Genomic DNA, 26,373 nt, shown 5'->3' with positions numbered 1-26,373 from the left:
CCTCCGTGTTTGTTGACCAGCTTGTTGTCCAGCGCGCGCGCGCCTGCGGGCCATTAGCGGTTGCCATGCTAACCTCGGCGAGAGGGTGGAAAAATGCGCAACGGTTGCCGGGCAGCGGGGAGGTCGGTTGGCCGCTCTCACCAAGCTGGAAGAGGACACTGGGAAAGAAAAGGAGAGAAGAAGTCAGGCAAAGTAAAAACCTGCGTTACATACAACACAGGTGCATTCTGGGTATATTCCAGAGTAGGCGATCCGTTTGGCTGTCGGGGGTTTACTACGGTCTTGTCATCGTTTCACGAGGTCACGTCACTCCGTTATTTCCAGCTCCACGAACAAACAGTCAAATAAAACCAGCTCAATTATAACCCACAATTTAAAAGTACAGCCTACACAGAGTGGAGAAATAATAACTAAATAAGGCAGAAATAATGAGTTTCAGCTGCGCTTCTCGTTCCGCCGCATCCACACATGCCCACAAGATGGCAGCAGTGAGAAACATGAGGATGATGATCATTATTCAGTTGGTTTTTTTGTGATTAGTGGTTCAAGTTTTGTTTGAAATGTAATATTTTATTTATTTATTTATTTGTGCAATATTATCGACTATGTCTTGCGTTTGTAGCATTTAGCTACAACCCAATTTGAGCTTCATTTCACTTTATATTTATTTATTCACTGTCCAATTTTAAAATCCCTCTGAAATCTTAAATTTACTCATTGGCCTTCAACCCAAATGAGACTCGCTTTTACTTAACTTTTATTTGTATTGATCTTATTTATGTAACTGTGTTGTTTTATTGTGTTTTGAACTTAGTTTGTAATTTATTACAGCTTTGTTCTTTTATTTTTATGCTTTAATTTGTCTCATTTATCTCTAATGTTCAGCACTTGTTTCAACTGTGGCTGGTGTTTCAAAAGTGTTTTATAAATAAAGTTGATGACAACAATGACGATAGTGATGATGACGATGATGATGGTGATTGATTAATTCAGTTATTTATTAGGCTTCTTAAACTGTGACCTGAGTCTGAGTTCCATACCATAAACATAAATGGGAGCTGGTATAACAATAAAGTTATTTGATTCCTTGAAGTTTTACGAGATGCATCGTGTTATAAACTGTCTTATTCTCAATAATAATAATAACAATATTGCAGTTAATTGCATAAGAAGGAAGTAAAGGATAATTATCCTCCTCACTTGTTTCTGTCCTCTGAAAGACTTTTAATTTCTGTAAAATATGCCTGAATTTATATCATATGTCTCAAATATATTTGGCGTTAAGAGTTAAAAGCTGGAATAAACAGCATCCTCTACATGTATTAGCACACCTGATAAAAGTGTATGAAAAGCCCTTTAAAAATAAAGCCAACTTTCATTTAAGCAGCATAAACTCAGACACACAACATGTTTGTTTTGCACAAAAAAATGCATTGAGAGCAAATGTTTTCATAAAATCCCCTGTAATTCACAGCCGCAGTTGTGCGGTTAAAGGTTAACGTAAACATGATGAAAGCATCTGTAATGTTTTTTTAAGTTAACCAGAGACTGTAGGTTAATAAGTACTCCATGCTTCCTGTTTAGCTGGAGCATAAATATGATGTGACACTATCATATTTATGCTCCAGCTGTAAATATGGCCCATTCTTCTTGGTCTAACTCTTCAAAATAGGAAAGACAAGAGATCCTGTCGTTTAGGTTGGGGATCAGCAAAAGTGCTGTTCAATTAAACTTGATAATGTACAAAGTCACTACGTTAAGAACAATCATAAGTGTGAGAATTATGACTAAACGAGGACCAAAGTTGATCTTGCCACTATAAAAAGGGAGAAAGATGGAAGAACAGGGAAAATCATAATTTATTTGATGCTGCACTTTTTCTTCATCAGCAGTTAGCATCAGTTTTCTCATTGAATCTTAAGCATAAGCAGAGAACATCTGTTGCGCATCGTTTCATGGCATCGTACTGTCTATGTTAGCCAAACAAAGCTTTTTAAAATGGCTTTCAAGAGGATTCATGTTTCAGTTTATTTAGCTAAAAACTTGACCGTGTTGTTAGAAAAGTATTATTTTTATTATGTTAAACCTGTAGAGGACGAAGAAGTGAAAGAGATAATCATAGCTGAAGGCGACGTTTACATTCACATCAACCAAAAAAGTTAGCTTTACTCATCAAAAATCTGTTTGGTAAACTGTGAGACAGTTTTTCCATTTTTTGTCATGTTTTTCATTATTGGAAAAAGTCATAATTCTGACATGCCGTTGAGTTTTCCTGCTTTTACCTTAAACAGCCCTCCCACCTGAGCCTGCCACACCTGACCAAATACATTCCCCATTCCTCTTCCCCTTGGCTCTGACAAGCCTGTTTCCACTCTCTCTCCCCCTTCAGGACTGTTTGAGGGATTTACTTTTCACCTGCCTCTCCATGGAGACGGCTGACCCCGGCGTGACCCCGCGGCCGGCAAACAGCCTCACCTGATAAAAGCTGACCTGCAGCCAACACCTGAGTCATTAGACGCGGCGTGCACTCCAAGCGGAGGGCTGCAGGTAAATACTGGGTGCTATAAAGCCCGGCTCGTTTAATGAAAAGGAGGTTCGGCCCAAATCACTTCCTGATAAGTAAATCCCTGACTTTTCTGGTGATTGTTCAATAAATAACATGCAATAATGCTGAAAGCAGGGAGCAAAGATTTCTGAAGCTCTTTTTTTTTTAATGGTCTTTTTGGTTCTAGTTCGCTAAAGAAAAGTGTAAAAATGAGCTACTTACGTAGACTTTAAGCTAATTTCAATTGTCGTCTGAATATGTTTCGCATACAACACTTTTTTTTTAATGACTGAATTAAGCATCTAATCTCAAGGGGTCATTTTTTTAATTTAGAAATTTAATAGAATTTTAATTCTATAACAAATATTTTAACCAGTTCGAGGTACTTATTAGTTATTTAATTAGTTTATTTTTAGATACATCTTTATACTATTTGTATTATTTCTTGGGACTTTTGCACAATAGTCAGTGGTGGCCCCAAAGGGGGTCAAGGGGAGACCATGGCCGCATCACTGGAAAAGGAAAAAAATTTGCTTACATATTTTTTATATTGTAAAACTATACTGTGCTATGTGATATAATACAATATCGACAATACTTTATAGGATAGTATAAAGGTATAGTTTCTATGCTATAGTGTTATCCTGTCAACATGTTATATTTTAAAATACAGTACTGCATAGTATTGTACTCTAGAATATAATACAGTTCAGTATGTCAGTGCAGTACACTCAACATACAATACAAAAAAGTACACTACAACGTAATACAACATTGCACTGTACTGTTTTATAGTAAATGTATGACAATAATTCAGTACAATACAACAGTACTGTACTGCATGTGTTGTACTTACTAGATATAATTGTTCGTAATGGGGTTTTTTTCCAATGTTGTTTTTTATAGTGTGTATCAAAGGCATTTTTTAAATAGTTTTATAATTTTTTTGTTTGATATTTGAAAGTACAGCATCACAGTTTGAAGGTATTTCTGATAACAATATACAGCGTTAAACTTAAAATTTTAAAAGTCTAATGAAATATTTGTAATTTGTGATTTTGGAGATTTCAATAAAACAGCAGAATAACACGGAAGGTCATTCAGGCACAGTACAAAAAGAGAACAGGTGATCCAACTTAAATACATTGTGTTACTTGGTCATAAGTGATCAAATTAAGTTGATCTAAGTTTATTTATTAAGTTGTCAAGTTAAACCAACGTAAGAATCAAAATTCATTCAATGAATTGTCACAAATCAGCACAATTTCTTAATTTGGAGCTCCATTTTCTTTTTTTAGTGTATGTGAGGTTTTTATTCACAACTTAAAAAAATAAGTTAAATTACATTTTGGGTCATTTGATTTTAACTAAACGTTCTGGTCTCTGTTTACTGTCCTTCCAAAAATGCTCTGAGCGACACATCACGTTTTATGAATCTTTCACAAAAAAGAAGAACAGCACCAACTCTCCGTGCTGCCATCATCATCAGTCAGTGGAGAGCGAGCGCTCTGCTTCAGCGTGGGAAATTGAGCATGTTAACACACCGTGGACAACATTTCAGGCTAGAGCGATCACAAGAGAGCAGGGAGAAGTAGGAAAGAGGAAGCGGCGTAATTACCAAAAGGAACAAGAAGAAGAAGAAAAACTTCACCGCCGCCCTCCTCCACTCACTTCATTTCACCTGCAGCCACACTGTAAGCACGCAGGGAAGCAGAGCCGTGATTAACAGCTCTTCATTTCCTGATGGCAGCAGTGGTGAAGATGAAAGTGGAGGAGAGGCAGAGACTGATTGGACAGCTGTTTGAGAGGAAACGGGAATGGTGATGAGAGTGTCCCGCCCATGCATCCATCTAGTCTGTTTGGTCTGGGACTGTCTGAGCATCAGCCCCGAACAGGAAGCGGAAAGGGTTAGTGTGCACGGCTACACACCCTGGGCTGAAAAGTGATTGGCTTTGAGTTGGATTTCACTCATTAAAGCTGAACTGATAAAGTAAAGTATTTACCCAGGAGATACCCCCGAGTTGCACCATCTTGTTTACAGGAGCGTCCTAACACGACAAGGAATTAAACAAGTCAACAGAAAATCATGACACACACACAGTCTCTCTCTCTTTCTACCTGGCTGTGTCTACTTCCTGCTGTGGGGTGTATTTAAGGATGATGTTTTTAAAAGGAATATGCAGCAAATTTAGCTCTGATTCTAATGCAATCAGAATGAGAATCAGAGAGATAACTGCGGTCTGAGAGGCGTGATGGGAGGTTTGGGGGACTCACCGTCTTGCTGGAGGACATGGAGCTGAGGGTGCTGATGCTGTTGGCATCTGTGACCATGGATGAGGGGAAACGGGACGGGTGAGAGTACTGCGGGGGCTCTTGTTTGTGCGAATACACTGCATGAGAGAGAAAAAAGAAAGAAGAAAATGTCAGTTTTAACCCATAAAATGTGTGAAATCCAGCTTCTATTTGCAGAAATATTTACATTTTCTTTGACAGAGCCATGCCAGAACTATGTAATTTGTAGGATTTGTTTTTAAACATATGGTCTCGTAAGATTTTTTTATTTATTTTGGAAGTTATTGCCAATCAAAATGTTATCAACATTTCTTGGCGTCTTGACCTAATGAAAAAGAGATTAGTTGTTGAGAAAAGTACATTTTTGGCCCAAAAAATCTGAACTATCCCTTTAACATATTCAGTATCAGTGTCAAACCATCAGGGGTCTTCAACCTGTGGCTCTGGTGCCATATTTGGCTCCTTACACCACAGTTTTACTCAATAAAATGGGCCTGAATGTACAGCAGATGCTTTCCCCTTTACAGTTTGTTTCAATTGTTCTTGATAAAGAAGTGGTATGCAACTTTTATATGGTTTTTACATATTTGTTAAAATTGTCATTATGTTGTAACAGTACTAATGTCAATATATTGATCATCTGTGAAAAACTTGAGTTCCTCTGCCTTCCTCCATGTGGTCCTGATGTCATCTGAACAAATACAACGCTCCGTCAGAAACAACCAATCAGAGCCAGGGGGAGGGGTTTCACCGTTGTCAATCATCCTCGTGATTGCCAGCACTAGAAATATTTTCAACTTCCTAAATTCAGAAAATTTCAGAAAGTCGATTATCTGAATTGTTTTGTACCAAATTTTCAACTTTTCAAACTCCTTGTTTGTAAAGCTGAGCATTTTTCCTTGTTTGTTCAAGAACATTTTTAAGTTAGAGGTAAAAAACATTTTTGGGTGGAAATTTACTCCTCTACTTTTTCTATCTACCATCTACACACCGCCGTAGCAACCTGGAGGGAAAAGGAGAAGCTACAACTTTATGAACTATAAAGCCCGGAGCGGAAGTCACCATTGATACAATTTTATGGGTTCTGCTTTGAATTTCAACCAACTCAGCACAAGCTAATAGTGCTAGAAGTCACCTGCCGTAAAAAACAAAAAAAACAACAACAATGAATTAGCACGGATGATTTAACAGGTAGGCATGAAGAGAGCAGAGTTACTGACTGTGAGAGTGTGTGACGGTGGCCATGAAGGGCTGCTGGCTCATGTGGCTGGGCGACTGCTGCATCAGGCTCGGCTGGTGGGGGCTGTGGAGCTGCTGGGAGAACTGCACCGGCTGGAGAGCGGCGAGGCTCCCCGCCACGCTGTTGATCACCGGCACCGTCTGGGCCTGCGACGTGCTCAAACCTGACCAGAAACACCTGCCGTTAGATCCAGGAGACCGTTTCCGGACGGACGGCTCTTTTTCTGCGAGACTTACTCTGTGCTATCGCCATGACTCCTGTCAGAGGCATTAGGAGGTTCTGCGGCTGCTGGTGGCTGTGGTGGGAACTGTGGATGTTGGTCAGCGTGCTGACCGGAGGAAGTCCTCCGCCCGAGCCTGAAATCTGCAGAGGGGAGACGAGGGAAATGAAATCAAGCTTTTACTGCTGCGTTATTTACTTTCAGCTGAACGCGGCACTCAGTGAAGAGAGACTGAGCGTCTTCCTGTGTAAATCCACGTTCAAAGCGAGCCAGATGTTGCCTGCTGAGCAAACAGCGGGTTCAGAATGTTGACTCAGTTTGGATTCTTTTGTCCAACATTTCTCTCGTGTAAACCGCTCAAACGCGACGCACGAGAGGACGTCATAAACAAAAAAGAAAAACGATAAAGAAACAGATATGAGAGCAAACGGTTCAGTGGGCTTACTGGATCCTCCTCTGCACTGGGGTTTCATTCATTTGAATATGGCTCATTTCACAACCACAAGGGGACAAAAAAAAAAAAAACCGACAGACCATCACGGCACAATGTTGGCACTCGTTTCACAGAAACCGAGTCGGAAAGGCGGAAGTGTCCTAACAGGGAAGTTAGGTCAGCTCAAACACAGGCCAACAATTTAAAGTCTGAGATAGACTTGTTTGGGTCTGATGGATTGGATTTTTTCAGCTTTTCCACTCGATATCTGAAAGTGACAGAGGAATGCTTGTTTTGTTTTTTTTTTGCTTTGTTTTTCCGGGTGCGATTATTTGTTTGCAGCCTGACGTCGATCCATGAATCATTCCGGCAAGAAGTGGCTCCAAATCACAAGAAATGAAGAAATGTCTACACTTACACAGTTGATCAGTTTTAAGATGAACTCTAGGCGTGTCACTAAGACACAATTTGCTCTCTTTTAGACTGATTTTTGAAGAGCACAAAAACTGTTTCAGACTTTAGGTTATAGTATTCTAGGAACAAAGTTATTCCCAAGGACTGAAGTTTTGGAAAACGATAAAGATGCTGGGTTTCTCAGATGTTACCTCAGATCTTCCATCTTTCTTAAAGTTGCAGTAACTTTTATAATCAATAAGTTTTTTACAGTTAAAACTGTCACTGTTCTGACGGTATAACATGGGGCAGATAATCTGTAAAAACAAAAAGAAATTAGCTCAATGTGGTGCCACTGCCATCTGCAGAAATACACCACTCCTGGTCAGAAACATTCAATCAGAGCCACGAGGAGGAGCTTAACGCTGTCAATCAATCTCATGTACATGCTGTTCACACTTGCTCCCTTTCTCTCTGCTACACTGCAGCTCCTTCCACACAGTGGATGCTAAGGTCAGTTAGCATAGCCACCGAACACAAAAAAATATTACATTTTACTCAGAGTTATCATGAATAGAATAGAATATTCTTTATTTTCTCCCTTGGCAAATTTTGCTGTGGACTCTGAGTTGAACTCCTTCATGACTTTGAATCACAGCACACCTACATCTACCTTATGGATATTACATCAACCAATGCTTGCAGATATTAGTCTTCACCTGAAACTCCTTCTTCTCCTTTTCTGGGTCAGTTTTTATTCTTTTTTTTTGTAAGCACGCTGTCACGGTCAGATGAAAGACTGGATCTAAATGTGTAAAAAAGCTACTAAAGTCCACAGGAAAAGTCTAGAAGCGCGTCAGAAATCCTGAACCACTTGTTGGTCAAGACCACTTTGAAAGGTCATTAAAAAGTTTGCCTTCTCATGAGCAAGGTAAAATAAAATTAGGGATGTTTTTAAAGCATGTTATTACAAAAAAAAAAAACATACGACGGCAGATTATCGGGCACGATCAAATGGTGCTGTCATTCCTCCACCTTTGGCTTCTCTTTGCTTGCCGTTTAATCAATAAGAACAGAACGTTTCATTGTGAGGTTTGTTGGCAGAGTGACCAGCGTGCCTGCCTGTCTGCTCAGGTGAAGGCTGCCTGCTAGGACGCTGCCGCTCAAACAGAGCTGCACAATGTGAGAATTGTTGGCGCAGGGTCCATGGGAGAGCAGGACTCAGGGTTTCCGCTGAACGCACGCCATGCCTTATCTAATCTGCGGCCACGGAGGGAGGGTCCAGGTGTGCTCACTCACCATCTTGGCGTCGGGCGACAGCAGGCTGTGGCTGTGGTCCAGTCCTCCCGGGGACACCTGCTGCAGCACTGACTGGCTGCTGCTGCTGTGGTGACTGATGGCGGTGGAGGAGGAGACTTCGCCGGGGCCTTGGCTGTAACGCACTGGCAGGAGAGAAAAACACACACACACAAAATCCATTACAAATGTGTGGAAATCTTTGTCGATATTCTGCTAGTGTCAAAACCCCCCACAAATTCTCATTTGCAATATTTCCATTAAGTAAGAAATGGAATTAAAATCACATGTGAATAAGCTTGTTCATGCACTGAGTCAATAAAAATTGTGCCAGCGATGGATGTAAACAGTTACATGAGATATATTCATAACTTAGTCTTGGCGTTAGAGCTCATCTTCTTCCAGAGGAGACATCGGCGTCTTATTCAGGTGTTGGAGCGACAACAACCCTGAGAGCAGCTAAGAACGCTGCATTTTCACAGAAGAGCTATGGATCCAACACATTTGAATGACAAACAACTTTTCATGGTGGAGCAAGCATATGGTGGCACATTGACCGGAAAAAACCCTCAACAAAAACAAACCATCATCCTCCTACGTCCTGTCGTCCTCTTTGTCGTTTTTGCCAGTAGCAGTTGATCACGTGACTCAGTGTTTCCATATGACTGAAAAACCAGGGCATCCTGGTGCAAAAACTTATCGAGTTTTTTTCTTTTTTTATTGGTGTATTTCCATTAAGAAAATTTATTTTCATAATTTCAATTTATGCAATTTTATGGTTGATGGAAACACAGCTACACGCACCCTGCAGGATACTCTCATGATGCGTGGATCACGTGATGGAAGAAAGAGGGTTACAGCTGCAGCCACGCTGTGTTGCTCTTTGACTCAGACCGGGTAGGTCAAAGCAAACAAACACACACACACGCGCACGCCCCCACACCCACACACACACGCACACTGACTGACCTGTCCACTGCTGCTATCTACGCAGCTAAGCCAAGGCCATTCTCTGTGTGCACGCACTCACAAGACCACAACTTCCAGTAGACTCCATGATTAGCACACAATCGCTGCTGCTGCTGATGATGATGTGCTTCATTACGTCAGTTCAAAGGTTCACCTGCGGTTTAGGAAATGCTAACATTCAGTGTAAAGGTTGCTAAGTGTTCCCAAGCCCTCTAGGTATTTCACGTTTTCTCATTTTACAACAACAAACAGTAAAAAAAAAAAATTGTGATGTACTATGGATTTGGAGCGACACAATTTAAGGCAGAATTGTGAAGCAGAAAGATACGTGAACATAATTTTAAATGTTTTCCACAGAAAGGATCTGAAAAGTTTGCCATACATTTGTATTCACTTCCATTTGTTCACTCCCAGAACAACCAAACGTTAGCAGGAATCATTGAAATAAAAATCTGTCAATTTGTGTGTCATTATATCCTGGTGCAAATCCAGCTGTGTTGTTTAGCCAGAAAACATTAGTGAACAAACAGCATCGTGAAGATCAACAGACAGGTCAGGAATAACTCGGGTGGGGGGGGAGACGCTGTTGACATGGCAACTACTAATCACACTCTTGTTAAATCTGGGCTAAAAGAAGCCATTGTTGGAAAAGATGCATCCAAAGTCCAATTTACACTTTTCTCTAAGTCGGGGTGTCCAACTCATTTATATTTTAAGCCACATCTGGATTATGAATGTCCTTTAAAAAGCCAATTGAGGAAGTATATATTAATAAAAGTACCCTATGTACTGATAAAAGTATTCTATTAATAAATAGCTGTCTCTCCGTTCGATGAGTTCTTCTGAAAGGGGCAGTATTGTGTGCTTTCCAGGAACATTGTGCCATTTTATAGCACAGTCACGTGACTATGTTACCTCCAGTTGTTATAAACACGTTAAACATGACTTAAAAGAAATCTGATGTTGCAATTTAACACCTTGAAATTGGGCTCTGTCTCTTTAAGAAGCTTCTGCTCTATCCAACACTCCGCCTTCAGCACCTCACCATAACAGTTTTCATCCATCAAGCCTTTAAATTTTTTTTAATTAAAGGCACATTTTTTTGAGAGGTAGTCCGCATGATAAGCTCAGCCGATGCTCAGTTCCACCAGATGCTTGCTAATTGCTGCTGCTGCTATTCTGGAGGAGCTGAGTGGGGAAGGAGTGGTGGAGGGGTGAGTCGGAAGCTGAACTATGCTTTTGAGGAGGGAATAACATTATAATTCAATGTGAAGCTGAATTTTTATTTTTATTTTTATTAAATAATATTGAACGTAGTGATGTAATTTGGCAGTAGATCGATAAAAAGCTGCTCTGATTTGACTGATAAAATAAAATCTAAGAACACAACTGTTATCTTGAAGGTTTTATTTATGCGGCTCTCTGGAGTCTAAAGGGCTGCATAAAAGGTTACGGTGGGCCAGATGTGAGACTGGGGCAGAGTTCACCTTCTGGCAGGACAATGACCCTACAAGCAGATTTAGATCAAACTATACTCATGTGCTAGAATGCCCTAGTCAAAGTACAGCCCTAAATCTAGCTGTGAATATGAGGTAAGACTTGTTATATCTGATTTAATCTAATTTGCATTAAAGGTGGCTCAACAAAGTTTTGCCTCATGGAGGTTGAACACAAAAGCATGGCATGTTGAAAGCATCATTCTCCTTCCAGGTTTTAATTATACACGATTTTGTGATGATTTCACATAAAATACATTTATAATGTGTCAAAATGTAGAACAGTTCAAGGTAGGGCTGGACAATAAATCAACAACAATATATATTGCGATAGACATGTGATCAGTATTCAGTATGTAGAATAGTCACTGAACCCTGATCCAGAATCGCACAGCATTCTGGGTGATGTAGGCAGAGGAAATGCTTTAGCCGCTCAACCTCTCACGGCTAGCTACTCAACGTCGGTGACATCGACTAACTCATTCACTTTTTGGTTACCTAGCAACTGCCTGTTGAGTAACTTGAGCAGCAGCAGTTTCAGGTTTTCCCACCGTGTCTCACAGCTGCTCAGAAATTAAAACCACAGCATTGAAAGAAAACTGGGTTAAACAAGAAAGGTCACATTACCAGTTTGGCAGTATTTGAGATATTTAAAACACAAAACTAATCAATAATTATTGATACTGACAATTATTAACATCGACTGATATCAAATGATTATATTGTGATAAGTTTTCAGCCATATCGTCCAGCCCTAGTTCAAGAGCTATGGAAACCTTTGCAAGGTAATGTATGTGGAAGTTAAATATGATCGCTTCTGGGGTTATTAAGACAAGATGGAAGAAGAAAAATAAAGCTTGTCGCACAAACTAGTAAAAATAAGGATAACTTGCACCATTAACTGAATTCACATATTTACAACGCTGCAAAGAAACAACGTGTAATACGAACACTAAAGCCAAAGTCTGGACTTTTAGCTGTCTCTCAAAAAATGCTAACCCAACCCCACTACACCTCCCAACACACACGCACACACACGCCCACACACACACACACACACACACCCACCCACATGCACACACACAACTGACAATCTAATACCTGTTTGCTGATGCAGCCCCCCAGCCCTCCACCCCCTGATACCAACAGAGCAAACATTACACAATTACAAGCAATGTCAAACACATTCTTATCCTGTGGTCTCAGCCTCACACGGACAGGGAGAGCGTCCCCTCCCTCAGTGACAATCCAGAGACAGACTCTGTTTGCACTCAGATCTCCCATCTTCCCCCACAGCGCCCTCCGTCCCTGACCCGGGTGTGACAGCCGCAGCGCCCAGTCGAAGTCGGTCTGACATGGCAGCAGGTATTGATATACAGCGGGTTTTGAGATAAAAAAAAAAAAAGAAAGCAAGAAAAGAAAACAGGGAGAGGCACTGACACGAAAGGTGAGCAATGAGGGAGGCATTGATTTCCTAATGAAGGCTGCTGGAAATTGGAACAGGATGTGAGCAACGGTGTGTGTAGTTTGCCATATTATTGTTCAAATCCAGTATATTCAGTCATATTTAATACATCTGAATAAGAGTTTGATGAAGCTCATTAGTCAGATTAAATTTGAAAATTGAAAACCTTACAGCAGGTACTAAATATAGTTTTCACTAAGGCTATATTTCTATATTAAAAATGTTTTTTTTTATTGGTCTGTACTATTCTAATTTTAAATTTGGTGATTTATTAACAGGTGGAAAATCATTATTATTAACTTAACAATAATATTCTAATTAATTGAACAGGTCTCTATGTAATGAAATAAATAATGTGTTTGACACCAATAATATTGACTCATTTAGACGATGGAAAATGAGAAGGTAAAGATGTAGCTTAAACAACCTTAGCAAAGAACATGGTTGTTTGTGAGCATAAAGTTTAACAGTTCAGATATGTGCATTCTTGTTTGATTTTTTCTTTTTCTGAATGTTTTGTCTGTACAAAACGACTATTGCTGTCTAGTGATATGATTTAGGTGGCTTGTTTTGGCTTCCTTTCAGCTCTGACATGAGTAGCATTAGCTTTTAATGCCAAACAGCATGTTGTAGGAAACCTATGTGCGGATTTATCAGTGATGTGCTGACCCTGTCCGCTTCAGAGAAATAATGTTGGGCCGGAATGGAACAAAAATTACATATTTATGAATATTTTCAGAATTGTAATCATTAATTAATTAATTATTATTTAATTATTATTAATAATTCTATTATTATTAAAAGCCATTAATTATTGTAAATTCAGACAAATGAACTTGCGACAAAGAGCATTTAGATTTATGGGTGGTTCTCACGGCTACTACTCTCAGACAACCTTTCTCCTTTACTCCTTCTTAGTGGAGAAATCTGTAAATAAATCTTCAGTTCAAGGCTTCAAATTCAAGTGCGAGACTTCGCTGGAGTAGACATTGGGCTGAGAATTGACGCCCAAGTTTGGTAACTTAACATGTAACATCATCATGGCTTCTGCACACTTCTTTATCCTGACGCATTTCTTGATTTCTCTTATGGAAACAAGCCTGCACAGATCTGAGATAGAAAAAGCTTGTGGATTTGATGTTAGATGCAGTTTAGGCAGCTTTTATTCATAAAAACCATCAAGTTTTGATAGTTAAAATCTGTCCTGCATCACGTCGTCCTGTCTCAACCTGAACCTCCTTAGGGTTTCTGTTTAAAAGGGAAATAAACATCCCAAGGGTATCAAACATATCATTTCACTATCAGAGCAAAAGTAAACACATTTAAACCAACCATGCCTTTGATAGTGCCCGGCTCTTACTTTGAATATAGATACGGCCGCTGCACCATATTTCAAGGGCTTAAGTACCTATCCTCCATTTTGTTCAGCCGACAGACTTCATATTGTCTCCTGCGACATACTATCAACCCCACAACAACCCGCCGTGCCTTGTAAACACCGCCGCGGAACAATAAAGCAGTCCATTGGACTCGTGACCCCCATTGCGACACAATGGAGGAGGACTCATAAAAAGTCAGTTATCTCGGAGCTGGGCGACCTCTTTAAGTGTCAGAGGGAGTAAAGGATGCTGTTCAGGGCGGTTTTGTTTCTTTGGATTTGGCAGGAATTTGAGCGGCAGAGAACCTCAGATTGAGTTTTCACAACTAGTGAAAACTTGCTAGTTTTCTAAAAAAAGAAAAAAGAAAAGCTCATCTTGTTCGGAGGTTCCTGAGTGGCTTTGAGGGTTGTAAAAATCTTATGTTTTTGGTGCAGTTGCGCAAACAAGAAATAAAAACTTGTGCTAGCTCGCTGAGAGCAAGGGGAGGGCGAGAATCCCAAAAGGGGAGTGGCGGCTCGGGATCTTCGACCGGTTTAAAAGGCCCACACTCTCTGTGTGACCCGTGTAATATCAAAGCCTGCGTCCCCAACCCCAGGCTGTGGCCATTGTGGAGGCACTGCATACGACGGACCCCCTGGGTCTTTGCAGGACATATCCGGTCTCCTCTTTGTGGCTCTCTGGGAGAGCCGACACAGGAAAGTGCAAAGCCGGGCAATCTTTTCTGAGTGTGTATGTGTGTTTTCAGCCAGCCTGAGGTGACAGCAGAAAGCTGGGCAGCCCACTCACCCACTCACCCACTCACTACTGTATCCGATCTGGAACTTCTGAGTCTGCTGCTTTTCTAAAGAGCAGAACGACACGTAAAACTCAGCTTCCACAGCACAGCTTCACTTTTCTGATAATCTTAAGTGAAAAATAAATATAATTGACTGTCAGTAAAAGGTGTTTTTTTAAACCTTAGGTTTAAAACAAATACATTTACTTACTCTTTGCTCATTAAATGCGTAAAAGCTGAAAATTCTCACTTTTTCCCATTTCTGAACATATCATCCAACAACGTATTTATAAAACTGTTTTTAAAAGCACAACAAAAAGAACTGGTATGAATAAATAGGGACAATATTAAAATGTCCTTATTTTCTGTTAGACGCAGCTCTACAGCACATTTTTTCTCTATAGAAATTGTGAAACACTCAATGAAATCAGCTGGACCTCCTTGTTCTGACAGCGTCTCACCTATCCACATTATATGGTCAACTGAGCTGATTATGTTGTACCATAATTAGATGTGAGCTGGATTATATGTAGCTGGATATGAACCTGAATATATGTTTAGATTTCTCAACAAAAGAAAAGATTTATTTAAAGTTAATTTGCACCAACTTGGAGTTGGTTGAGTACAAATTAGGCCTGTTCCTGTCCTTTATCACATTGTGATTACCTTTGTTATAAATTGTCGCAACAGAACAGAATACATACAATATAATAGAATCAAACCAAGCACAACCAAACTGAACCAAACCAAATCGAATTGAATTAAATAGAATTTTAATTCTTACAAAAAAAAGTGGAATCTGCCCAAAAGCCCAAACCTAGCGAAAAAAAGGTCCAAACATTAATTCATACTTGCCCTGGAGCTGTACTTTACTCCACATAAAGTTACATAAAGGGACAAAGATCTACGGAAACACCTCTGGACAAAAAGATGTGATGCAAAACTGGAAACTGAAAGCTTCTTTTTGTACCTAAAAAAACTTCTCATTGACTATTGCGTGCCTTCAAAGCTGCTGGACAACCTCACTGTAAATTCTCATACAGGCACACAGAAAAACGGTCAAAAGTGGATTCTAATGGAGCCAAGTGGATCTAAAAGGTATAAAAACCCAAAAAGTATTTACAGAAAATAGTTGCACATGAATACAAAACAAGGGACTTCAAACTGATGCACATACTTTCTGCTAAACTGGCAGAAACAAATGTTGGTTGTCCTTTCAAGGCCATCAAAAGACATTGACGTCTTTGCACTTTTTGTAGGGCGAAAGTAAAAACACTGGTTGATAGCTTAACTTAGCCTCACAGCTGAATGCATGTGAAGATGGGACTTAGTAGTAGACTTATAATAGTAGAAGTAGATGTTATTTGGAGAATAAAAGTAAGGGTAAATCCCACACAGGAGCCGAATGCTGCCAGCTAATCTGTCCGTAGGATCAGTTTCTGTTGCTATAGCAAGGGAAAAAAAGTTCACCACTAAAAATGCACGTCACACTGTTTGACCGTCCATCCAGTTGTGACCGACTGATCAATGAAGCAAAACAGAATCAATAAAAACTCCCAGAGTGAGAGGAGTATGCCTGAAATGACCCAGGAGTGACCTCTCACATATGACTGAAGGTGAGCATAGGAGGAAAGAGTGGTGGGAGGTGGTGGTGAGGAGGGTGGAGGGGTGAGCTGGCTTTCTCTACAGGCAAAGAAGAAGTGGTGATCAGTCCTGTCTGGCCAGAAAGGAGCCAATACCTCAGCGGACAGCTCCTGCTGCTCAGAGTCTACGACCAGCCTCAACAGTAAGGCCCGACTGAGATAAATGAACCCTATGTTACAGTCACTGCAGTCCTCTAATACACCACAGACAATGGAGGCCCCTGCTGAGGCAGAGTATAGAGGGTTGAAGTCAGAGGAGCCCCCTTATCAAGGGCCCGGGAGATGTAGCAGCAAAGGATTTTAATTGTCCATTAAGCGCGCATTATACAGGCCGTGCCCTGGCAACGCAATGAGACCGCCTGCCGGGACCCTATTGTCAGTTTGGAGCTGACGCTGAAAAACAGCTGATGGTGTCGGCGGGATGCCAGCGGGACACCTTGTAAGCAACTCTTTGTGGGTCTACCACCAACCTTTCCCCTTCTGCTGGACAGCCTCGCTGTCGACCCCTTCCACCGCGACGCAGCCTCAGGTCATTGCCTGGTCAGGTGTTCAAGTGAGCCACAACAAGAAAAAAGAAGAAAAAAAAAGACAAACGCAAACAGACGGTCCACAAGTGGGACCAGTTTATCCAAAGGTAAAAGAGCAAGCCAAGGCAAACAGTTTGTGTGCTCTTCAAAGGTGGCCTCGTGTTCGAACACGAGAAGACAAGAATGGGCTCTGAGTGCGGCTCTCAAATCTCACTTTTATGGTGGGTGAGTGATGGCGCAGGGGGCATAAAGCTCCGCGCGGCCCTATCAGGTTGGTTTTATACCGTAAAGGTGGGCTTGGTCAATACTAATTACTCCGAAAGCAAACATCTGGTCGGGGTGAAATGGTCAGAGCAACGACACGCGGCGTCTCCCCGTTCAGCAACCTGGGAGCAAGAGGAGAAGCCACGGAAACCGCAGCGCTACGTCGAGGTGTTCTGGATCTGTCTGTTCGCCCCAACTGCCCCCAACCCACTCCTCCCTGACCCTGGCCTGACCCTGGCCTGTCGCAGGATTGCTGCCCTTTGTGTCATGCCTCTCCATGCTGACTTTGGAGTGGAGATTGCAGGTACAATGTGGATTGTTCTCAGTGTGTTTTCAAAGATCAGAATAACAATGGCATTTACTCAGCTCACTCGCGGTCATTGATCATCCAGGCCTCTCTTTCTCTGGCTCCCTGATCACATCAACTCTGCCTTGGAAACCTTTTTTTTTTTCTGGCAAGTTTTGCTCTAAGGGAAACTGAAACTAAAATGTCACATGGACAAATACGTCACCTTGCATTTTGTCACAAACTTTGATGTATTTTATGTGAATTTTAGCATTCTTATTAATCTGTTATGACAGATTTGTGAACTGGAAGGAGATATAACTTTTCCAAATTAGTCTCATGTCTTTTGCAGACCAACAGATTTTTTTGAAGGACTCTCTTATTTTTAACTCTATCCATCCTTACATGCTCCTGCTGAAGAAAAGCCTCCCCATACACAACATGATGCTCTCACCACCATGTTACACTAGGGCAGGAGTGTCAAACTCCAGTCCTCAAGGGCCGGTGTCCTCCAACTTTTAGATGTGCCTCTGCTGCATCACACCTGAATAGAATAATTAGGTCATTAGCAAGGCTGGGAGAACTGATCTACACAAGGAGGAGGTAATTAAGTCATTTCATTCCAGTGTTTTGTACCTGTGGCACATCTAAAAGCTGTAGGACAGCGGCCCTCGAGGCCTGGAGTTTGACACCTGTGCACGAGGGGGATGGTGTGTTTACTTCAAATGTTAAGTTTTTCTGGCCAAAGGTTTGGTGTCAACTTTCATCCACTTGTCGCCTACATGACTTGTGGCAAACATTAGACTGGACTTCTTAGACTTTTCCATAAAGGCCAGATTTTAAGAGTGTTTTTGTGTCTACCTGTAGACTTCTTTTCTGCTTCTCCTACCTGTCAGTTTGGATGGACAGCTCTGTTACTCCATCCTCTTTGTGGGGGGGACCAAAACTCCGTGAAAAGTTCAGAGCTTCACAGAATAGATTCCTCTAGATTTCATTTAGGTGTATCAGAATAAAGGGGGATGAACACATGTAGATTACGTTTACAAGCAGAAATGGTTGAAAACCATGCTTTTCTCCTCACTTTACAACGATAGACCAAGGTTGTGCTGGTCCATCACATAAAATACATCTTAAAACCTTTGTGACTGCTCTGTCATGAAATATAAAAATCGTTTGCATTGACCGTTTCAGCAGATGTTTCTGATCTCCGGGGTGGACTCTTACTTGGAGGGGACACGCTGGTCTGGGGATGATGCGGCGAGCTGTGTGACAGCAGTGGGTTGATACCGTGCGGCGGTGCAGTGATGGCGTCCATAGCCAGCTTTTGCCTGAAGGCCTCCTCCTTACGTCTGTTGGCAAACCAGTTATAAACTCTCACTTCGGTGACCAGGTTAGAGCCGAGTCCCTGAGCTTTGGAAGGGGAGACGCCTCTCTGAAGACACTCGGCTCTGCGGGAAACGAGGTAGAAGATGTTAAAGCTGCACCGCAGAGTCTTTCGTCGGAGAGTTGTGTTTTTCTACCTGTTGCACTCCTCCACCAGAGCCTCCCTCTCCTCCTTGCTGGGGTTCTTCTGCCGCTCGTAAGCCTGGTACAGGATTTGCTGAGATGCAGGCCCCCACTTGAAACGGTTACGCCTCATTTTCTTACTCAGGGGCTCAGTGCCAACCTCTTCGCTCGACTGACCCATTCCCGGGCCGGACATGTTGAACTCTGGGTAGAAAAAGGCCGGATCCTGGCTGCCTTTGTCTGACATGCTGCCAATAGAAGCTTGAGTGGCCTGGTTGAACTCTGCAAAAATAATGAGAAATCATTCAAAACAAATTTTTTAAGCATTTTATTGCTTTTTATTGTACTTGTTGCCATGATCGATCCAGGGTATAAGCAGACTTTTCAACTACCAGAGGGCAACAAGATGTAGCTGGATTGACAGTATAATTATGCAAATAGGAATTACGGAAATACACTTGCTTTATGGAAACACGCAGATTTTGGGGGGAAAAAAAATTCCAATTTTCTGCTAAAACGTTTTTGCGCTAGGATGAGGTGGTTTTTCGGCTGTATCAAAACATGTGTATTTTGTAAAGCTGGAAAGGAAACACTTTTTTGCACCAGGTCATGACGAAAAGACAAAGAAGGCGACATGCAGTAGTTGGAGGATCATGTTGCCGAATGTTTTTTAATGACTTATCATACGAACAAACTTAATAACGGAAACACCTTTTATATTTCTTTTTTTTTTTACATTAGCAGAATATCAACCAAGTTTTAAGCACATTTATAACTGAAACGCAGCTGCTGCCACAAACAGAACTTTATGCTGCAAATGGGGCGTCACCCTAGAACGGGTGCCAAATCAATGGCGGAAAACATATCTCTAGTCACTATTTTCTGCATTAAAGAGATGTTTGTGAATTAGTAAATGATAAAATCAATAAGAGAGGCATGCCCCTCCAGTGCGCACCCCTTTGAGAACGAGCTGAGGTGTGATTGCTTCATTTGAGTCGGGTTATCTGGTGAGAAATGGCACCTGCTATGTGTCTGTATCCACCTGAGAAAATACATAGTAGCGTCCATAGCAGAAGGTAAGCATATACTAAACATAATCCAGTACAAGAAGCTCATAGTGTCACTGCTTTGTGTTAAGAAATGCCACTGTTTCATGGTTTTACAGTATCAACACAGAAAAAACATTAAAATCAGAAGCTGAGTACAGCAAAATGGATGCATAATAATATTACATGTAGCATTCGTTTTCTTTTATATGGTTTTGATATATAGACATAAACACAAGTAGAAGATATGCGCCGCACACAGTGGTGGCTTTCAATCCCAGCATTAAATTGCCGTTATGCTAGTAAGATTAATAGGTGGCGTGAATTAAATTTCCACAGCATGACCTTTTGAAATAAGAACAAGTCAATGTGCAGCTTTTGCACACTAAAAAGTGTAGGAATCTTCTTTCAGCCAGCTGACAGGCAGCAAGAAGAAAAATTTGTTGTCCAGACATTTTCTCTCAAAAGCACTTTCAACTTAATGGTATGACCAGGAGCCCATTCCTGATGAATGCTAAGTACAACCTTCATGAAGTTGTCAACAGTGTTAATTACACCTAATTTAATCATTTAGTGCATCTGAACTAGGTCACACTTAACTAGGTCACACTTAACTAGGTCACACTTAACTAGGTCACACTTAAGCCCTGTTTAAAATAACTAGTTGATGGCCTCCCATTCTGGAGAGGATAAATAAGGCTTTCACCTTTACACACCTTTCTATTCATCTTCACTGAAGACATTAAAAAAACTATTAGTGAACTCTGCATTAGTTCATTCAAACGAGTCTTGAGCAGAATAAAGTTCTGTTCTTGAGTTTCACAAAGAAAAAGAAAATGTATCGATTCAAAACTGTTTTTAATTAAAGACAAATCTTTATAAATAAAACTGTAACATGAGCAGATGATATTGTGACTATTTGAGAGGTACGATGTGAACCTCTGAGCATCTTCTGTCAGCTGCTGGGTTCTCTGAGTCTCAGCATCTTTCATTACATCTATGAAGCTACTCTGTGCTTTTCTCTTCTCTTTGTCTCTGTTTCCCAGTTGATGCAACGCCACGGGTTTTGATTACAAGCCAGTTTTGTTTTTTATATATATTATTTTTATTTTTAGTCATTAACGGATAGCGGATAATTGGAAATATTGATGCCAAGTCAGTATCAGTATTGGATCAATACTTTAGTTTTATTTTTGATTTGTAGCCTCTCAACTCTGTATAAAAAATTATTTTGTATTCATTTGCTTTCAATATATCTTTTGTCTTTTGCACTTTACAGTTTCATGTTGTCGTTTTTCTATTGATACTGTTTGTCAAATTAACTTGTTATATTGTCAACGTTCTAAAATAGTTACCTAAATTATATTTTGCCAAAAGTGATTTTGGCAAAAATAAATAAATAAATACGAAGGCCACTATTTTAGGAAGGTGATGATATGTAAAGCATTTTGTAGACACCTGTAAACTTTATCCAAATTCTGTCATGGGTTTGAACAAAATACAAAAAAGACCAAAAAATATCTAAATGTCAGAATTTTGATATGTGAAACTTCAAAAATATCAGTATCAGTTATCAGTATCAGAAATCAGTATCTGTGGTACTGGCCCTATGTTTACTTGGTATGAGATTGATATCAAAATGTACATATTAGCACCTCTGCTTTCACTAAGGTTAGCTGAAGTACAGAGTTGTCCGTTCAGATATATTTACAACAGCTATACAAACAACAAGGCCAGTAATGCATGGGAATTAAAGGAGCGCTGCCACTTCCTCACTGAAGCAAGGAAGACATGATGTGTCGTCCCTAAATAAATTCAATTCAATTCAATGATTTGAAGGAACTTTATTAAGATAAATCAGGGTTTCAAAAAGTTTCAAAGTCTACGAGAACCAGCTTTCTCCAGGTATTTGACGTTTAACACAGCACTGCCCCTCCCCTGCCTGTTGTTGCCACTGATGGCTGACCCGTGCTTACTCGAACTGACTGTTTATAAATGTTTTCTCTCATAAAAATCAAAGATAGCCATTATTTGGAACAATAGAAAGAAAAATTTATTTATCAATCTTATTAAGGCAGCAGTTTAAGATGTCTGCTAAGATACTGACTGCAGACTGTGCCAGAGCAGGTAGCCCAACTAATTGACCAGCTAATATTATCTATTAAAATTCCAGAGTATTACATATTTTCACATTTTCTTCCAAGGTAGTGCTAAATTAGAAGAATTGCCCCATGTTATTCATGCTCGTTTACATTTAATAAACAAATAACACCTTTGTAATCACTTCAGTTAATCTTCATGTCATATTTTGTTGATTATAATAGAAGTAGATTTTTTTTTACCCAGAATGCACAAGTGTTTACTACAACCTCATGCAACCTTGAGCTCATTGGACACCAGCAGGATTAAGGTGAGTAGGCCTGTCACAACAAGCATTAAATCAATTAATAGCATGATAGATTATAATCTAGTTGGAGACGTTAAAGAGACACTCCCCTTTAATATAGTTGCAAAGCCGCCATTTTGAAAAAACACTGCCAATATCTGACACCTGGCAAAAAATATTTAGTTTTAACTATTCTTTAACAGTACCTTCCACTTTTGCCTGTTTTCCCTTGTCACGCTTAACGAGTAACATTTTATGAAATACAAATTTGGTCCCAGAGACTCCATAATCCATTTTCATTATTGTTGTTTTGCTATTTATTTTAGACATCTAAAATGTTTCCCAGGTGCAGTGTTGAAATGTTTGTTAAAAAAACGAAAGCTTTTCTGATCTTCGATGTTGTATACTTGTGTTAATATCGCATTGTTACATCAGTTGAAAACGGTCTCAAAATGACAATATTATCGTTTACCGAAATAATTCCCGGGACAATTTATCGTCCAGCAAAACTTGTGGTGGTGGCAGGCCTAAATGTGAGCCGCACGGCCGCATGGCCACGGATCTAAAACTGGAAGCGGTGAGAAACTCAAATATTAACTTACGTCGAAGAATTTCCCGCTGCTTCCTGACGTACCAGGTGTAGAGGGCCGCTCGCTTCTGCGTCTTCATGGGCGTCCCTTTGTTGAGGTGCTGGGAGAGGTGAGACTGGTTGAGCCCTGTGATGTCCACCACCTCCCGCTGGGGGATGTTGTGCTGCTGCATGTAACCTTTGATCATACGAGCCGCCCGCCATGGGTCCTCGCTGGCAAGCAGAAAGCAAACTTCGGTTCAGGCATTGAAGGTGGAAACGCAGGTTTTTGTTATAAAAAAAAAAATAATGATCAAAAATAAAAACATTCGAAAACGCATCCATTTTGATTATTGCAAGAACACAGCTTCCTTGTTTTGCAAGAAGGATGAAAGGAGTTTGCAGCCATTATGAGTCAGTCTATCGCTGAAGCACACATTCCAGTGGCTGTAAATATTTTCAAAGGTTAGTTCAAGTGGATTCACAGAGGTTGAGAAACTAGGACAATTTGCCTTATACCACTGTAAGGTTTAAACGTATATTCTAACAGAACCTAAGCACATTTTTTCAGTCTTTATGATATACATTTTGAGTCAAAAAATCAGGCATAACTTCACAAATAATTCAGATATTTGTCAGAATTCCTTGACATAACATGAAACAACAATTTTATATTAGCCTGAGATCACATTCAATTCCCATATGTTCAATCTAGACGGGGAAAAAAAATAATGTTTTGCTTAAAAAAGTTTCTAATTTAACATTAAATCGTATCTTCTCACCTGCGGATTAGCCCAGGTATAGACTCAGATTTCCCAGACTCTCTCTGTAAGGAATAGTCGCCCGGTAATCAAACAGTGACCGCGGCAGGCAGACAGACAGACGGACATCAGCCACTGTAAAGCAGATCTGCTCTCCACTGTTTGTTTTGGAGAATGTGGAGGTCTGGCGCTTAAAGTGTAGCGGGTGAAGTGGGGAGATGTTAGTTTATAACTTTTGACAATGAATAACCAGAATCTCTCCATTCACTCTAATCACACGCCACTGTGTGTCTTCCAGTTGATGATTTATAGAATAAAATTAATAACAACTTAACTACACGTGGGTTTGGTTGTGATGTTTGTCCCACGAATCCTGCTCGTTTCAAACACGTTTGTTTGTGTTGTAGCAATAAGCAAAAAAAAAAAAAAAAAAAACACAAAAAAACCCCCAGTCATCTGAAGACACTTGAACGCGCCATTTATTTGCGTTAAGCTACATAAAGATTTACAAGTAAAGCGATACAATTCGTATCAATATACTGTAATTATAAAACCAGATTCAGCTGCACGCAGCAATTTCAGCATTTTTTTTATATAATGCGGTCGAATTCAGCTAATTATATGATACCAATTGGTAAAAAAAAAAAAAAAAGAAAGAAAAAAAAAGAGTTATGTCTACATAAGGATCAAATGATCAAATATTAGCTTTACAAAAGTGAGAGGAGAGATTTTTTTGATTGAAATGAATTAGCTTTTTAAACGCTGTGTTGATTCTCGGTTTGAAACTTTTGAAAAATTGTTCCAACTTTTTCTCTTTTATTGTTATGTTTGGTTTTATTCATGTGTAATTCCGCCCTTTCAGTCAAAACTGAAAGATTTATTGAATTGCTTTATTTATTAATTTTTATTTGCGTTTTATCGTAAAGATTTTTCTTTATTGTGCGTCTCTTTAGGTAACATTCGTGGCTTGACGGGACTTTATAAATAAAATAAAATAAAAAAAATGTGGAAGTAATAATAATAATGATAATAATTCATTATTATACTTGAAAGTACTTGTTTGCTTTCTCCTGTTTGTTGCCGGCTTTTTTTTTTATCGCCGAGAGGTGGAGTATAGTTAATTATAAATAGATCTTAGTTCAGCTGATATTTTCCAAAGGTAAAGAAATAATCTATTTGGATAATTAGTAACCAAAAAAGCGTGGCGGGTTGTTTTAAATGTGTAAACAAAGAAAGAAATTTCTTTCAGGAGAACGGGGGGCCTGCTTTTCTGTTTATTTTAAGTTTTCAACCCCTCAAAATTAACCTATAACTTAAAAAAAAAAAAGGTGAGATTTTTGTTTGGTCGCCATTTTATCCGTATAGCGTAATTTTAAAAAAATGAACCTTAAAAACTTTAAATAAATAAAACTCACGCCAACATGCGGTCCACCTCTGCCCGCTGCTCCGCGGCCTCCTCCGTGTTGAGCGACTGGAGCTCCTTGAGGATCGGCGGGGTGTCGTAGTCGTCCCCGTCCTCGGAGCCCTCGTCCCCGGACAGCTTGCCCTTGCCGTGTCCGTTGGTGAGCGTGTGGAAGACGGGCTTGGAGTCCGCGTCGGCGCCGTTCAGCTTGCCGGGCGACACGGGCAGGCTCTCCATTTTCACCCCGAAGCCCTGCGGCGGCGGACTGGGGTCCATGTCGTCCAGGGCCTGGATCAGGACGTCTTTGGTGACGCCTGAGTCCAGCAGGGCGCTGAGGAGCTCCTGCTGTAGGGACGTCAGCTTCGAGACCATTTTGGAGAACATTAAAAACACGACATAAGCACCGCGAGGAAGGATGGAGGGCAATTAAACGACGGGGGAAGAGAGAGAGAGGGAGAGGGAGAGAGAGAGAGAAAGAGGAAAAACGAAAACTTTTAAATAAATAAATAAAGTTCCAGGAGTCCGGAGCTGTCGGAGGGAGGGGGAGTTTCTGTCCGCGCGACACCTGCTCCGCGAGGCTGCTTCACTCACTTCCCTGTTGGAGGGGAGGATGGAGCCGCTTTGCCATGATGCTTTCTGAGCGCGGGGGGATATAAAACATGGTAATGAGTGGGCCGGCTGATGTAAATCCGCCGCTCCGGACAGAGGTAGACGTGTTTACACTGCTGCTCTGCTGCTTTTATTGGCTCCCCTTATCGGCAAAACTTTCATGGACTTCGGACCCTGTTGTAGCCTCTGCGCCATAAAGTGGTTTAAAGTAAGGGCGAACTGCGCGTATACACGGTTTTATTCCACATAAGCGCCGGTGAGAGGCCAGCGTTCACACTTTTAGAAGATTCTTTTATGGGCCTATATATATTTTTATATGTTTGACAATCAGATAGGGTTTAAATTGACCCCATTTATTTGAGGAAAACGTCCCCAATTTGGGTCTTTATTTTTTATTGCGTTCTGCTTCGCTTTTCAACCACGATTTGAATATTTTTCTTGAAGCGAATCGGAGACTGCCCGTCCACCTGGACTGACCCAGAGAGCACGCTCAGCCCGGTTATTTATAGGCAATGTCAGGGTGTCTTCAGTCAGCAAAACAATAAATGATAAGAGCAGAACGAGGCCAGTAAAGATTAGGAGCCCGATCACATTTTTTTTCTTCTTTTCTACTTTGCATTGAAATATTTAAAGTAATAACTGTAAATAAATGTGGATTTGCTTATTTCATTTCTCCATGAGATTATTCTCAGCAGTGACGACGCTACAGTGGACGGGTTTTAATTTAAATGTCCATTCAATACACACACACAAAAAAAAGATGAAATATTAAGACTCTGCAAAAATGACACCACTGAAGTCGATGGAGTCGGAAATGAATCATAAGCTGCGGACATCAGGATTTTACTCACGGTGGGGCTGCACCACGGTCA

The 26,373-nt window shown here is 40.5% G+C and overlaps 1 protein-coding gene across 2 annotated transcripts; it reads right to left on the bottom strand.

The window, feature by feature from the left end:
- On the bottom strand, positions 1 to 25,580 carry hnf1b (HNF1 homeobox B). 2 transcript variants are annotated; one of them, XM_023351603.1, is made up of 10 exons: positions 24,906 to 25,580; positions 22,764 to 22,963; positions 18,744 to 19,011; positions 18,448 to 18,671; positions 8,423 to 8,565; positions 6,314 to 6,440; positions 6,058 to 6,240; positions 4,820 to 4,935; positions 4,549 to 4,593; positions 1 to 158 (listed from the first exon to the last, which is right to left on the bottom strand). In XM_023351603.1, the coding sequence occupies exons 1-10, from the start codon at positions 25,274 to 25,276 to the stop codon at positions 138 to 140; spliced, it is 1,698 nt and encodes a 565-aa protein (XP_023207371.1). In that variant the 5' UTR covers positions 25,277 to 25,580; the 3' UTR covers positions 1 to 137. The 2 variants fall into 2 exon arrangements, with proteins under 2 accessions (XP_023207371.1, XP_023207372.1); XM_023351604.1 differs by lacking the exon at positions 4,549 to 4,593.
- Positions 25,581 to 26,373: the final 793 nt, after the last annotated feature.

The sequence above is a fragment of the Xiphophorus maculatus genome, chromosome 18 (assembly GCF_002775205.1).
Source record: "Xiphophorus maculatus strain JP 163 A chromosome 18, X_maculatus-5.0-male, whole genome shotgun sequence".
NCBI lineage: Eukaryota > Metazoa > Chordata > Actinopteri > Cyprinodontiformes > Poeciliidae > Xiphophorus > Xiphophorus maculatus.
The sequence above is the reverse complement of the archived record's forward strand: the minus strand, read 5'-3'. Positions and strand labels throughout refer to the sequence as shown.

What these genes read in the sequence shown, in the direction of transcription:
- hnf1b (XM_023351603.1), bottom strand. Translation starts at nt 25,276, where the DNA reads ATGTTCTCCAAAATGGTCTCGAAGCTGACGTCCCTACAGCAGGAGCTC. An exon ending in GAGGTGGACCGCATGTTGGC is followed by an intron (nt 22,964 to 24,905) that starts GTGAGTTTTATT and finishes TCTGCTTGCCAG; the next exon opens with CGAGGACCCATGGCGGGCGG. An exon ending in AGTCATGGCGATAGCACAGA is followed by an intron (nt 6,241 to 6,313) that starts GTAAGTCTCGCA and finishes GTTTCTGGTCAG; the next exon opens with GTTTGAGCACGTCGCAGGCC.